The sequence below is a fragment of the Anabrus simplex genome, chromosome 6 (genome assembly GCF_040414725.1).
Source record: "Anabrus simplex isolate iqAnaSimp1 chromosome 6, ASM4041472v1, whole genome shotgun sequence".
NCBI classification, from domain to species: domain Eukaryota; kingdom Metazoa; phylum Arthropoda; class Insecta; order Orthoptera; family Tettigoniidae; genus Anabrus; species Anabrus simplex.
Genome location: NC_090270.1, coordinates 29,427,797 through 29,444,147, shown reverse-complemented (window position 1 = coordinate 29,444,147; position 16,351 = coordinate 29,427,797). Strand labels below are relative to the sequence as shown.

Here is a 16,351-nt window from a genome sequence, read left to right as displayed (position 1 = left end):
TTTTCGCAATAAGTGCAATGCCAGCAGTTTTTATCCCCTTAGAAATAAAGGTTGAAGTAAACGATTGCTTCATTTTAATACTATGTACTGAAATAAAATACGAATGTGATACTTCTCCTTCTCAAGATACATCGGTATGCACCACTAATTTTAGACCATAAGTTATGTACTTTCGCGTCTTGTTAAATTTCAGAAAGGCTATTCCCGTGTAAATTTATAGTGATAATGTTATTCTACAGGGTGCTTGAAATATGTTTTCATAATACGTGCGCGATAAACAGAGGTTAGGTGACGCTGTTTGAAGTAAGAAAATGGAAATGTATGCCACAAACTTCTGGAGTGACGTTATTACAGTTTTTTTTTTTTTTTTTTTTTTTTTTAGAATGAAACTGAATATGCGTCTTCAGACTATTAGAATTAGAAAATACGTCCTAATGAGTAAACCGCTTCTTGGAAAATCTCAGCGAAAGACCGATTGCTGTTTCATTCCGATTTTAATGTGTTTTTGTGCGAGTTTGATATCATTCCTGACTTATGGAACACCGTTGCAAGAAGAACCTTACACCGAAGGGGTTTCGTATTCACCGACAAAAATATATCAGAATGACGCACAAACTGAAAATACAGCACAGTGTGCAGTGTAGATTTCTCCTTGCTTTATTGCTGTCACTGTGTAAATAATTTATGATGATACAATTTTTGTTAAAACAGACACAGATCTCTAGAAAAGGTGTGCTTTCTACAGAAACCTCGATTTACGGTAAACGGTAAAATCTGGTCCCTGTAAGATGTTAAATAGGGGTTCTACTGTAGTAGGTGTTGAAGAGATGTTAAGTACAGAACAAAAATGGCCAAGCGGACACCAGCGGGATCCGAACCCTCCACCTCCCTATTTCGCATCGGTTGCTCTACTAATTGATCTATGGTGGCCAATGTCATACTTGTTCTGCTGGAAATGATCTAAGCTACGGGTCTGGCACTTCTGCCATCACACTGTAGAGTGCGTGCAAGTGGCGCGTCGTGGGCCAAGTTACCGCCATAATTGACTAAGCACGTAAGACTATACACTAAACAGAAAATATCGCCACCCTATTCTCTTTTTTATGGCTCATCACTGCTGCCAACTTGACTAGTTACATATTGAAATCACGAAACATAAACATCAACAAACTAACCTCAAAATAAGTATCAAAAATGGAGGTTCCCTCACTGAAGTAAATCATCAATGAAGATATTCATAAAGTCGGTTTTCAACCTCAGTGAGGAGCTGAGGAAATAAACCCACTCCCTCGCTCAATTTAATGTTATATATTTCTCCTTTATTTGTTATACGCATTACTGTAACCGTATTCTTCGATGGTTGGCTTGTGTAAATAAATCTGTTCACTTCTTGAAATTCGCTATTAGGCTACTTGTCGGACAAAAGTGAAACCATGCTTTAATAATCATCATCATAAGTCGTGTAACTCATTGCTGAGCGTCGTGATCCCATTTGACTTCACACAATATTCTGGATTAAGCGGCGCCAACTTTGACGATGTTCAGCTTCTCTTAAAGCCTGCTGAAGACGCAGAACTTGATCAATCCACCTAGCCTACTCGATGTCCTTCCTTGTGGTCTTCTGCCGAAAACTTTGCCTTCCATGATACATTTCTCCAGATTTTCACTATCACGTCTTACAATATGTCCGAAGAATTGGACGATTCTCTTTATGACGCGGGAGGAGAGAAGTTCGGAGATATTCAGTTCTTGAATAATAGATGCATTAGTTCTTTCCGCCCAAGGTACACGGAGCATCCTTCTCCAATACCACATCTGAAAGGCGTCGATACGGTACTTATCTCTTGCCTTGAGGGTCCAGGTCTCGGAACCATAAAGGAAGACAGAGAACACAAGAGAATCAACTAGTCTAATCGTTGTACTGTTTGTAATTGCTCTGCTCTGCCATATTTTTGTGAGTTTGCTCATGGCAGCGCGCCCTAAGGTGATACGTCTCCTAATCTCTTTGTCAGAACTTTCAGTATCACAGATGGTCGACCAAAGTATATAAAGTCATTTACCATTTCCAGTTCCCTTAATCGACCTGTCAGCTGGATATGTGCCGCTCTGTCAATTATCATTAGTTTGGACTTGCTCAGGTTGATCTCTAGCCATAGCATCTTTTACCCTTGCTAGTAATTCTGCAAGTTCATCCTCACTGCTAGCAAGGAGAGTGGTGTCATCAGCAAAGCGCAGGTTACTGATTTTTCGTCCACCAACTTTAATAATACACACAAGCAAACATATTACATGTACATATGCCGTAAGTCGATAATACACAAATACTAAGTCTGCAAACCGCACCAAAGAGTGACAAGACAAGTTAAGTTGATAACGAAATTCCCTGCCATTTTAACTGAACTGATCTTTATAGAGGAGGTAACGTTGCTTTCCTTTTCGGAGGAGTTCTTATAGATTTTTCTTGCTTCTTATACATCCTAGTTGAATTCTATACATTTAATACAACTACGTTATTCGAAAATGCCATAATTCTACTTGCCTAGTATTAACCAAACAGATCTACAATGTACACAGAAAGAAAATGTGCTTTACTTATTCCCGCAAATGTAACATTAGAGATGTTCACAATACGTCAGTGGCAGTACGTATCATCTCGCAAGTCACGAAAAAAACATGACTACATAGTGCCAACCTGCAAGATTAACAGTAACTATAAGACGTCATAGCGGCAAATAGGGTCCCTAAACTGTATGGTTAGCGACCTAGAATCGAACTCTACAGTTAGAAAATAACTATAAACCACTACTTTCACAACGGCCGTAGCCGTGTTGAAACACCGGATCCCGTGAGATCTCCGAAGTTAAGCAACATTGGGCGTGGTCAGAAGTTGGATGGATTGCCACGGGCTGTTGGTGGGGGGTAAGGGAATGGAGGAGCGGAAAGGAACTGGCCACCCTACCGCACGTAAACTCCGGCTCAGGAACACCTCTGCGGAGGTTCGGACCTGCCTGCGGGCAGAATACACCCTTACCTTACTACTTTCAGTGTTAACAGGGGACAAAGACTAAGGTTGTACCCTTAGTTTATAAGCTTACTTGGCAGAGAGTGTAAACGCAATCGCTTTTCGATATGACGTTCATACTGCAGGCCTCGTGCCGGATAACTTACAAGGTGTAATAAAAAAAAAGTAAAGCACTCAGAGTTTTAAAGTAAATGACAAATAAAGTGCACTACAAGCAATATTTCTCTTTTCGTTGTTACAGAACAGCGAGTAAGCGTCATAAAAGATGGATTGCACACTCGTGATGTGACTGAAGCTGAACAGGTACACGGCCGGCTGATTTATTGTCGCCTTAGATTTTGTGCTTATGGTCTGGCGTACGCTGCTGTAGAACATACTGGATTGGATATCCAAGAGGAAAATTAGGATAGGTACTGAATGTGAGAAGGAATGTGAAATCAACATGACTTCAATTTTCTAATCGTCAGTTGTCTTAATCACAGAATACACGCACGCTATTCCCGTCCAAGAGGAGACTTAAAACAAGTGATCGATATGGGCTCGGACTTGACAGCGTGACTAGGTGACCGCTGGGCGCCTAGATTAGTTTGACATTCATTCCACTTTTGCCACCCTCTCCTTCCCATCTATACGAAACTTGGTCAACTCCCTCAAGAGTTCTTAACTTGGTAGCGTGGAAAGTTGACCACGGGTCCCCCTGCTAAGTCCAGAACTGCTCCCACTTAATTGAGACAGGCTCCTCATTTTCAACTTCCACATCCGATCTTCCCTCATCTCCTGTTTCCTTCCCATCTCGACAAAATGAGATTTGCCAGTCCTAGGAAACCTTTCACCTTACAGGCACTTCGAGTCCCTTCCTTTTCCTTGCGGTTACCTTGGCGGGTTCGATCCTGGCTCAGTCCAATGGCATTTGAAGGTGTTCAAATACGCCACCCTCGTGTCAGTAGATATACTGGCACCTAAAAGAACTCCAGCGTTTCCGAAAACCGTAGTGTGGGACGTAAAGCCAATAACATTATTATTATTATTAGTAGTAAAACAAAACATCGAAATTGACGAGCAAGCACCCAGGTGGCGTCAAGTAAAATTGCTTGCAAACGGTAGCTGAGAGCATACGATTATTAATTAATCTAAAATATGAGTGTATAAACGAAAAAGAAGCGGCCGTGGCCTTAATTAAGGTACAGCCCCAACATTTGCCTGGTGTGAAAATGGGAAACCACGGAAAGCCATCTTCAGGGCTGCTGGCAATGGTGTTCGAACCTACTATCTCCCGAATACTAAATACTGGCCGAACTTAAGCGACTGCAGCTATCGAGCTCGGTGCTTGGGGTTTCTATCGGATAGGGAAAGTACTTGCCTAGATCAGATTCAATTTTACGGTCGGTCGGTCAGTTATAAAGCATCCCGGAAAACAATTCGGTGCGGTAGCGCCCTACCCTAGGCACTCCAGTATATAACACACAACTTCGCGAAGAAATATATATACGAATTGTATCTTAAAATCCTTTTAGAAGAGAGATGTGTTCATTACCAATGCCAGGGACCCACCAACCCGCCCAAAAATGTATGTTTACTTTTATAACAGAACGAAAGTTTTCACGTGCCATCGACTATTAGCCGGCCAGCTACGAGCACGGCCATTGGCCGAAATGACGTCATTCCGATAATTCGTAACTCGCTGGTTCCGTTACCAACCCGCACAGAATAAAAACGCAGCAAGAAGCACACCAAGAAAAATATGTAATTCAGTAGCTGTAACCTATCTTTCCAAATCCAGGTCAAGCTCTGTCATGAAAACAGTGGCCTCGAGAGGCTCTTTACTATCGCCGCGGCGCATACTGCCCGCACAGCAAGAAAAAAGTTATTTAGTGGTTGTAACCTAAAACAAATTTCGCAACAGTCCGCTGGACATTTCCTTAACAGTTGGCAACAATTCGGAGATCGCTGACAGATCGTAAAGGACGCTTCTATCGGCAATCCCGTAAACTAAAAATAAAAGAGCATCACCGGCCGCGGAGCTTTCGTGTACAGCAAGCGGAGTGAGTGGAGTGCCTACACTAGGGTGCAATTTCATAAATTCATATTACAGCGGTAGTTCCGGTGACACTTCGCGGGTTAAAAAGCATACAAAAGTGGCATGAAAAGATCCCTGAAATAGTAGCTTATGGCAAAAATTTACCTAGGTTCATGCAACATCAGTACCATCGGTCAATACTTGTATCGTAAACATATAAGGGTGGTATGATTGTCCTTTGTTTACTTACCGCGGGTGACGTGGTCGCGCTGTGCACAAGGCTGCCAACCTGTCTACTTACGAACTAGGGACAAGAAGATTGGTGTACACTGTTAGGTACAGCAAAAAGGATAGATGGGCTTTTTCTTGCCGTGACAGTATGTGCGACCACAGAAAAAAGCCTGTCGATGGGAGTGTAATGATAAGGATTGGCCTGGATGTTCAAAGAGAGTTTCTATTTACTTGTGCTTTTATGTTGCGCGGTTTGGTGACGGAATATATTTCTCATCATTCTTGTGAGTGACGTCATATCGGATTATATATTGGCCAACAGTAATGCTAGTAGATATTCTAGTGGGTTTCTAGACATGGCAATAAACACATATCTCCTCTAAAATGAATTCCACGTAAAATTAGAATCCTTTTTATTCCTTATGTTATAAACCTTGAGTAAACCGTATTGAACTTCTACCCATGCACCACAAATATTTCTGGTGCTATTGTTGTTTTGTTTTCACAGAAATGAAGTGTAGCCAACGACTTATAATTGTAGCCCATATACAGATTTTACTAAGCATTAGAATGTTTATTGTGTTAGAAAGTTACATTTTGAAATGGAACAATGCCTCTCGATGAAAGTGTAATCACTGCACATGGGGGTACGACAGCTAACAGTCAATAAAGACGCGAGTCTAATAATTTAGCAGCATTGAAAATGCTGTAAACAAGGCTATAGAAGAATGATAGATGGATAAATAGACTCACCGATCGCGACAAGCTTCTGTGTGAGTGTGAACTGACAGCCATCGCCTCCAGCCTGCTCCTCTAAGCGTTGTTTCTCAGCCAACAACTGTTTGAGGTAAGCTGCCACTGCACCTTGCTGCTCCATCTCTGACGACACTTGAGTAGGAACACTCGTATTCCCTTCACTTAACCTATCCTCCTCCATCCTGCCTCACTCACAAACGCGCGCGAACACCTGCGAACAAGAAAACAAGACGGTCAGTACTTCTCCAAGAAATGTTGTTTTACACTTCATTTGTATTACGTTACAAAAGTAATGTACAAAACCATTTGCTTTACGTCGCACCGACACAGATCTTATGGCGACAATGGGATAGGAAAGGCCTAGGAGTGGAAAGGAAGCGGCCGTGTCCTTAATTAAGGTACAACCACAGCATTTGTCTGGTGTGGAAATGGGAAAGATGATGGTGGTGGTGATTATTGTTTTAAGAGGAAGTGCAACTAGGCAACCATCCTCTATATAACACTAATCAGAGAGAAAAAATGGAAGGGATCCGACACTTCGAAAAATGAAGGTATCGGCCAAAGGAAGACAAGGGCCACGAAGGGCGTGAAAATGAAAGACTCCCTAGGCCTCCATACGTAATACCGTCGGGGTCAGAAAAGAACAAGAGTTGACCAAGGGAGGTCGGATAGGATAGATGAAAGTGAGGAGTCTGGCACAAGTACGTGGAAGCAATGCCAGGACTCAGCTAAGGCCCCGTGGTCGCCAACCCACGCTCCAAAGTTCAGAGCCCCTGGGGCCCCTTTTAGCCGCCTCTTACGACAGGCTGGGGATACCGTGGGTGTTATTCCACCGCCCCCACCTACAGGGGTCGAAAATGGGAAACCATGGAATACCATCTTCAGAGCTCCCCACTATCTCCCGGATGCAAGCTCACGGCTGCGCGCCCTAACCACACAGCCAACTCCCCTACAAAGGTAATGTAAATATCGATACTATTATTACATCTATGTTTAATACTCCACGACTAAATGGTTAGCATACTGGCCTTTGGTCCAGGTGATTCCGGAAGGATCTGAGATTTTTACCTTAACTGATTAGTTCCGATGGTTCAGGGGCTGGATGTGTGTGTTGCCTTAAGCATTACAAACCGTTCTAGGTAGGGCTCCATCCTAAAGAACGCGCAGGTGGGCAGGGACCCATACGAAATTTACTCTGGAACCACGTCTTTGGAGTTCAATAAGCGAGAAACAGAAAGAATCCATGGCAGGATTTTAAAAAGTCCTTTATTATGAAACTTACATTGAGTTATTCACTGTAGTGTTATTAAATGAAATCTGTATGCTTAAAGGTATTATGCTACATGATAATGATTTCATGAACCATGTAAGGCTGTATAACAGTACAATGTCCTTTGCATATTTCTCTGCTAACCGTAGCCATATTCCAGTATTATGTCCTTACTGTTATAAGATTTAGGGGATGATTTATGGGTACATTTCAGATTTACTGCCTTCTGAAAATTGCCGAGCATCATACGGCCAGCTTTATGTGACAGATTCAAGACTTGCGAACAGAATTCATTGCCAAAATTCTATGAATTGCCAAGGTTAAAAAATTCCGTATGCATAGTCACAACGGAAGTGTAAGTTTAAAGGCAAATAAATGGTTTTCCGGAGTTCAGTATATTTTCCGTTATTTTTCTCTTCTTTCTTTCTTAATCCGTTTACCCTCTAGGGTTGGTTTTTCCCTTGGTCTCAGCAAGGCATCCCACATCCACCGCCTCAAGGGCAGTGGCCTGGAGTGTGAGACGTTAGATCGGGGATACAACTGGGAAGAGCACCAGTACTTCGCCCAGGCGGCCTCACCTGCTATGCTGAACATGGGCCTTAAGGAAGGATGGGAAGATTGGAAGGAAGCGGCCGTGACTTTAAGTTAGATATCCAGCATTTTCCTGGAGGAGAAGTGGAAAACCACGAAAACCACTTCGAGGATGGCTGAGGAGGGAATAGAACCCCCATCCCTCTACTCAGTTGACCTCCCGAGGCTGAGTTAACCCCGTTCCGCCCATCGTACCACTTTTTAAATTCCGTGGCAGAACCGGGAATCGAACCCCAGCCTCCGGGGGTGGCAGCTAATCACACTAACCACCACACAGAGGCGGACTGTTATTTTTCTCACGCTTCCTTTATCATCACTTTTATTTTTGTCTGTTTTTTAACATTTTATTTTTTTGTCCTCTTCATCTTTTTCCCAGAAGTTTTCATTCTTTACTTTTTTTCCTTTTCTATTTAAGGACGACACATACATCTCCATTCCCCGAAACAATGGTAATAACCATTTAAGATTAAAATCCCCGACCCGGCCTGGAATCGAACCCGGGGTTCCTTGAAACAAAGGCCAGCACACCCACTAGTATCGATAATATCCAACATCTATGTGTACCGCCCTGGCTATCGTACTAGGTGCCTAGAAGTGTCCTCGCGGCCACGCGGCCCTATCGGAGTCTGATATTTCCACTAACTTGTTCCAGGCTCCTCATTGTTATCTCTCCTATTCAACCTCCTTTCCTGACCTCCGATCCCGACGGTTTGAGACTCGTGCGGAGTAGAATAATGTTCATTTTGACACCCTTCGTGAGCCTCCCCTCTCTTTAAAAAGTAATCACAATCCCATAGCTATTCCTTTTAGGAGAAGAATGTGTTGCTGGATAAATTAAGCAATTGCCTTTCTTTTGCGAGTGGGTTGCAAACATATTTCAAAATGAGTTCAGCTGCTCTGCGCTATCGAATATCGAAACTGATACGTGAGAACTGGGTTCATCTAGTAAGATGAATTAGAGCAGAAAGGGAAACTGTCACACCCCTCACGTTGTTGAAGACGTGAGAAAGTCTGAATTTAAACGTTTAGATATCTTTTGTTAATCAGTTTTACACGTAACACGTTCTGATTTACAGTTTGTAGAAGATAACGCAACTTAGCCCAAACTGCGAGTAGTCTACTATCACATCAAACCCTGTTGGTGAAACCGGTACAATAACATCTACGGTATCTCCTAAATGTCGTAAGTGGTGAATAAAACGGCCCAGAGGAAGCGTGGTTTGGTGACCACGGGTCCCTTAGCTGAGTCAAGACATTGTTTCCACCTACTTGTGTTCGGCTTCTCGCTTACATCTATCCTATCCGACCTCGCTTGCTCAGCTGTTGTTCTTTTCCGAGTCTGACGATATTATGTTTGCGAATCCTAGGGAGTCTTTCATTTTCACGCCCTTCGTGACCCTTGCCTGTCTTTGGCCGATATCTTCATTCTTCGAAGCGTCGGACCCCTTCCATTTTTCTCTCTGATTAGTGTTATACAGAGGATGGTTACCCTCTTAAAACAATAATTACCACCATCTTTACTAGCAACACATGAGGGGACACCGGTCCCATTATTTCTGTACGTGGATAGAGTGAGTTGGCTTCGCGTTTTGGGTCACGTAGCTGTTAGCTTGCATTCGGAAGATTGTTGGTTTAACTGTTGGTAGCCCTGAAAATGATTTTCCGTATTTTCCCATTTTCACACCATGAGGCTGTACTTTAATTAAGACCACGGTCGCTTCTTTCCTAGTCCTAGAGCTGTCCAATCCCATCGTCGTCATAAGACCTATCTGTGTCGCAGCGACGAAACAAGTAGAATGGTTTTCTGAATGTAATCTGTTCTGTGCTATTTGTATGAATATGTAGCACTCCCTGTGGCTGGAGGGTGGGAGGATGGGTTATCTACGTATCACCAACTGCCGTAAGAGATGAAGAAAAGGAGAACGCCCGGGAACTCTTAACTTGGGAGTTTGTGTCGGCGAACACAGGGACCCTAGCTGAGCACTTACTTGTGCGAGGCTGCTCGCTTTCATCCTTTCCTATCCGACCTTCCTTGGTCGCCGACGGTATTAGGGAGTTCTTTCTTGCCCTTGTTGGACCTACCTTTTTTTTGCCGATGCCTTCATATTTGGATGGTCGGTCCTCTTCCATTGTAGTTAATTGAAGTCGATCACCCCGTTCTACTTACTCTTAAAGCAATAACCACCCTTTATTTTTACAATCTGCTTTACGTCGCACCGACTCAGATGGGTCTTATGGCGACGACGGGACAGGAAAAGGCTAGGAGTGGGAAGGAAGCGGCCGAGAGGATCAGGGTCTCACAACTTGCGAGCTTGAGTTGGCCACCACAGTTTTCCTAATTCAGTTTGCCATTGTGTCAGGCTGCTCGCTTTGCTCTTTCCTACCCGACCTCTTGTTCTTTATCGACCCTGGCGTTATTACGTATCGGGGGCTAGAAAGTCTTTCATGTTCACGCCCTTCGTGACCCTTGTCTTTCCTTGACCGATACCTTCATTTTTCGAAGAGTCTGATCCCTTCCATTTATTTTCTCTCTGATTACTGGTATGTAGAGAATGGTTGCCCAGTTGTACTTCCTCTTAAAACAATAATAACCACCACCACCACCACCTCTCTTTTGCCGATATATTCATTCTTCAAAGGACTGAACCTCTTCCTTGTCGTCTTCTGACTAATAATAGTAGGGGATGGGCTCCCTAGATGTACCTCGCCTTAAAGCAATAATCACCACCGCCGTTATTATTCTGCCAGATTGTTAAGATATTTCCATATTGATCGACTAGTTGCTGAAACTGTAGCATCCTTGTTGGCAAGTGGATCATGACATGGCTGAATATTAAGATTCTCCTTAAATTCCAAATATAATTTCTTCTTTGCAGACTTGGAAACGACCCTCGAAGCTGGACACAAAACGAAGCCCCCCGCCTTCTAAAATATAGTAGATCAAATCAGAGCTAGGATTCGTCTAGTGTAGTATTATTCGAACTGTTGTTCAATATTAGAACCATTTTAAATTCCTAACTCATAACAAAGACGTGATCTGCCTGCGATCTGCGGGACAGAAGAAGACTGTCTTATATATCCGTATATTATCCCTTTTTAACAACATATTGCGGTATTTCTATTGGTGGATTTATTTTTCTATTCAGCCCAGTGATTATGCAGTAGCAGTTTAGTGAGGTCATACATTACAAGATTACACTGCGGACGGAATGTAATAGCCTCGCTAAAGTCGTTATTACGGTCGATCGATACTTCAGAGCACAGAGACATTTGTAACAAGTTCAACCGTATCAAGACATTACGAAGTATAGTATCTGAGGGTAGGGGAAATGATTGCTTGGATCGTCAAGAAGAATACGGACAAGTTCACTTCAAAAAAGTCATGAAAATCGAGAGGGACACTCTGCAATAGAAATTATCGCCAAGTTCATTCCCAGCGGCGAAAGAGGTAAAGTAGACCTACACATCCGACCAGTGCACCCAAATTGCAACTCCTCTTGTGGGTTGAGGTTGTAGAAAAATATCCAGGGAATCCCCTGCTAATCGAAAGAGGGGAGTGTGGGTTGGTGACCACGGGGCCTTAGTTGAGTCTGGCATTGCTTCTATGTACTTAGCTCCCTCTGTGGCTCAGTGATTAGAGTGCCAGCCTACGGATTCCAAAATAGTTGGTTCAAACACAGCAGAGGTAGTCGGATTTTTGAAGGGCGGAAAAGAAGTCCATTTGACACTCCATGTCGTACGACGTCGGCATGTATAAGATCTCTGGTGACACATTCAGTGTTTACGTGACAAAATTCATTCAAACTCAGCCATAGACGCCCAAGAGAGATTAGGTTTACTTTGCCATCTAGAGTAAAAGGGAACGTCGAAATTGACGAGCAGGCAGCCAGATGACGTCAAATTAAAATGTCTGCACACGGTAGCTGAGGCCATATTATTATTATTATTATTATTATTATTATTATTATTATTATTATTATTATTATTATTATTATTATTACTTCTTGTGCAATGCCCACAATTAAATTAACAATATATTATGGTTCCACTTATTCAATACAATAACACTTAGTAATCTCTTCACAATGCCGTTTAATTTCAACTTTTCTGCCCAACAAGACAACTAGCTATTTGTATCTTAATATATCAATCATGCGATTATAAGAATTAACATCGAACTATTTATTCATCTGCACATCAAGATTTTAAAGAGACCGGGCGAGTTGGCCGTGCGCGTAGAGGCACGCGGCTGTGAGCTTGCATCCGGGAGATAGTAGGTTCGAATCCCACTATCGGCAGCCCTGAAGATGGTTTTCCGTGGTTTCCCATTTTCACACCAGGCAAATGCTGGGGCTGTACCTTAATTAAGGCCACGGCCGCTTCCTTCCCACTCCTAGCCCTTTCCTGTCCCATCGTCGCCGTAAGACCTATCTGTGTCGGTGCGACGTAAAACAACTAGCAAAAAAAAAAAAAAAAAAAAAAAAAGATTTTAAAGACATTTAAGACCTAGTGCTTTATACTCAAGTGTTATATAGCTCCACACAAACTTTCGTCTTGAAAAATCTTTATATCGTCTACGATACTCGTTGTTCATCTGTGCATCGCTTTTATCTTGTACATTTTAAACGACCGACTGATGATGACCCAGATCTGGGGTCGAAACCGGTACCATTTTTGATCTACTTGTGATGTAACTTCGCATTACTAAGTGTTATTGTATTGAATAGGTGGAACCATAATATATTATTAATTTATTTTCATCTCAGTTCAATAATGAAATGAAATTCTTATCTTTCAATATGCAATGGTCCTCGCTCGTATCTTTGGTGTCTGTTCTTTCTCGATTAACTCTTCATCCTTTAGGATCCCGACGGTATAAAATTTGCGAGGCCTAGGGAGTCTTTCATGTCACGCCCTTCGTGGCCCTTGTCTTTCTTTTGCTGATACCGGGATTTTTCAGAGGGTCGGACCTCTTGCCACTTTTCCCTTCTGATTAGTGTTAATAAAATATGATTACCCAGTTGTACTTCCTACGAAACAATAATCTCCACCACCACCACTATCTTCCTTTATACCCTGTGATTAGTATTTAGAGGGTACTAGTTGTTGCTTTCCATTGGAAATAACCGTGAGGTAAGCGGTGCTGTACTAATTGGTGCTCAGAAACAGGCGGGTAAGAAGTAGAGGACAATACTGACAGGTCTTCTTACGTGAGTAAATGAAGCCCGCACGTTTTTACACTTTCGCCATCGTTCACAAACACGCGTTTCTTTCCTCGTTGCTAATTAAGGATTCGAAGGTGCAAGATGAACGTTAAAATTAGAAATAAATATTGCGGATATTTTCTTCATAGATAACATTTCAACTGACAGTTGTAATATTACAATTTACTCACGCTGAGTGATAAAAGTAGTTCCAGTAAGTTGATGGAACTTTGGGTGGCTGCCAGGTACTTTCGGGAGATGATACAATAAAAAGACGAACATATTTATTCAGCTACAAGCAATAAACTGGAGAGATGAAGAGCGAGAAATTCCAACCTTCGTCTAAACATGTCTGCTATAACCAATTCTACTTGAGAGATAATGTATATTCTTAAGAAAGTAATGCACACTTGGCGAACGATTATCTCCAATATTTTCTATATTTTATGTTGTTATGATGTGTTTGGCATTTCAGATTATGCAGTAATATGGACTGGTTGCTGGCTAAGTGAGTATTAAAATGTAAACGTTTGTGCAGAAAGGATGCAAATAGCATATTATTAGATGTAATCTAGCCGTTTCTGCTTTCAATACCTATAAATATGGCCTGTGAGGACTTCACCGTCTACTCCGTGTGGACGGTGTAAAGGATGCTTCTAAGGTATCCACTGCCTCTGCAAAGAGGCGACTAAAGTAAACTCATCTTGGGAGCATGGGTTGGCGACCAGAGGCCCTGAGCTGAGTCTGATACTGCTTCCTCTTGTGCCAGTATATCATTTTCATTTTCAGATGAGTATGTCTCATGGCTGTGGGTCATCCGAAAATTTGTGTAACGTGACACGATAAAATGTGTGACGGAAGTGACGTCACATTAGTAATTCGCCAGAGATGCTGCGGCTGTGTACTTTTATAAATAGTGTGTGTTGAAATAGAAAATTCACCGTTAGTGACGTCACATTAGCCATTCGCCAAAGATGCTGCGGCTGTGTACTTTTATAAATAGTGTGTGTTGAAATAGAAAATTCACCGTTAGTGACGTCACATTAGTCATTCGCCAAAGATGCTGCGGCTGTGGATTTTTTATAAATAGTGTGTGTTGAAATAGAAAATTCACCGTTAGTGATGTCACATTAGTCATTCGCCAAAGATGTTGCGGCTGTGGATTTTTTATAAATAGTGTGTGTTGAAATAGAAAATTCACCGTTAGTGACGTCACATTAGTCATTCGCCAAAGATGCTGCGGCTGTGGATTTTTTATAAATAGTGTGTGTTGAAATAGAAAATTCACCGTTAGTGATGTCACATTAGTCATTCGCCAAAGATGTTGCGGCTGTGGATTTTTTATAAATAGTGTGTGTTGAAATAGAAAATTCACCGTTAGTGACGTCACATTAGTCATTCGCCAAAGATGTTGCGGCTGTGGATTTTTTATAAATAGTGTGTGTTGAAATAGAAAATTCACCGTTAGTGACGTCACATTAGTCATTCGCCAAAGATGCTGCGGCTGTGGATTTTTTATAAATAGTGTGTGTTGAAATAGAAAATTCACCGTTAGTGACGTCACATTAGTCATTCGCCAAAGATGTTGCGGCTGTGGATTTTTTATAAATAGTGTGTGTTGAAATAGAAAATTCACCGTTAGTGACGTCACATTAGTCATTCGCCAAAGATGTTGCGGCTGTGGATTTTTTATAAATAGTGTGTGTTGAAATGGAAAGTGTACCATCAGTGACGTCACATTAGTCGTTATCGTAGGTCTTGGTCACCAAATATGCTGCGGGTATCGTTATCAATATTTCAGTTCCATTTCTTTCTCTGCCACGTGTTTTCCTATCCGACTTTCCCTGGTCAACTTTTGTTCACTTCGGATTCCTTCCTCTGTGGGTGGGGGCGATGGAATACACCCACGGTATCTACTACCTGTCGTAAGAGGCAACTACACTGGTGAGTGGGGGTAGTGCTGATTATTGTTTTAAGAGGAAGTACAACTGGGCAACCATCCCCTATATAACACTAATTAGAGGGAAAAAATGGAAGGGGTCCGACACTTCAAAAATGAAGGTATCGGCCAGAGAAAGACAAGGGCCACGGAGGGCGTGAAAATTAAAGACTCCCTAGGTCTCGAGTGCTCTAATACCGTCGGGGTTGGAAAAGAACAACAGTTGACCGAGGGAGGTCGGATAGGAGAGGTGAAAGTGAGGAGCCTGGCACTAGTAAGTGGAAGCAATGCCAAAACTCAGTTAAGGGCCCCGTGATCGTCAACCCTCGCTCAAAAGTTCAGAGCCCGTAGGGACCCTTTTAGTCACCTCCTACGACAGGCACGAGATACCGTGGATGTTATTCTACCGCCCCCACCAACAGGGGCGTACACTGGAGTCCAGGGGCTCTGAACTTGGGAACGTGAGTTCGCGACTACCGTTCCCCTAGCCGAGACTGGCATAGGCTTCCACTTATGTCAGGCTTCTCACTTTCATCTTTCCTATCCGACCTCTCTTGGTCGATCCGTGTTCTCTTCCTGTTCTGACAAGATTAATTTCGTGAGGCCTAGGGTACCTCTCATTTTCAAGTCAATCAATCAATCAATCAATCAATCAATCAATCAATCAATCAATCAATCATCACTGGTCTACATTTAGCGTTTTGGCCCAGGTGGGAGATTCTCAGTCAGTAGATTACCTAGACATTTCTTAAATGTTTTCTAAGTAATTGGAAATGTATCAACGTTCTTCTTCTTCTTCTTCTGTTTTTCGCACATCTCTGGGGCCAGGGGTGCGAACTGGGTCGCACATGTGGATTTGGCTCTGTTTTACGACCGAATTCTCTTCCTGACGCCAAGCCTATATGGAGGGATAATCACCACTGCGTGTTTCTGTAGTGGTTGGTAGTATGGTCCGTTGTCTGTATATGAAGAGGGATGTGCTGGAATAAACACAAACACCCCGAGCCAGAAGATGCGATTAAAATCCCCGACTCGGCCGGGAATCGAATCCGGGGCCCTCCGAACCGAAGGCTTCAACGCTGACCATTCAGCCAATGAGTTAGATATTTATCAAACATATCCTTTGATAAATTATTCCAATCTCTAATTCCTCTGTCTGTAAACGAATATTTGCCCCAACCTTATCAATTTATATTTTTTTCAATTTGTTTTATCGTCTCATTCCTTTTTTTTAACAATTGGCCATACGTCGCGCCAACACAGACAGGTCTTATAGCGACGATAGGATAGGAAAGAGTTAGGGGAAAAATGTAAATCCACA

The 16,351-nt window shown here is 42.5% G+C and overlaps 1 protein-coding gene across 1 annotated transcript in view; it reads right to left on the bottom strand.

The window, feature by feature from the left end:
• Nucleotides 1-16,351, bottom strand: part of LOC136875434 (KH domain-containing, RNA-binding, signal transduction-associated protein 1) — a 1,072,163-nt gene that overhangs the window by 876,053 nt on the left and 179,759 nt on the right. The window contains exon 2 of the mRNA XM_067148988.2: nucleotides 6,024-6,237. Within this exon, the coding sequence (XP_067005089.1) occupies nucleotides 6,024-6,207 (184 nt within the window). The 5' untranslated portion in view covers nucleotides 6,208-6,237. The remainder of the gene's footprint in view (nucleotides 1-6,023; nucleotides 6,238-16,351) is intronic.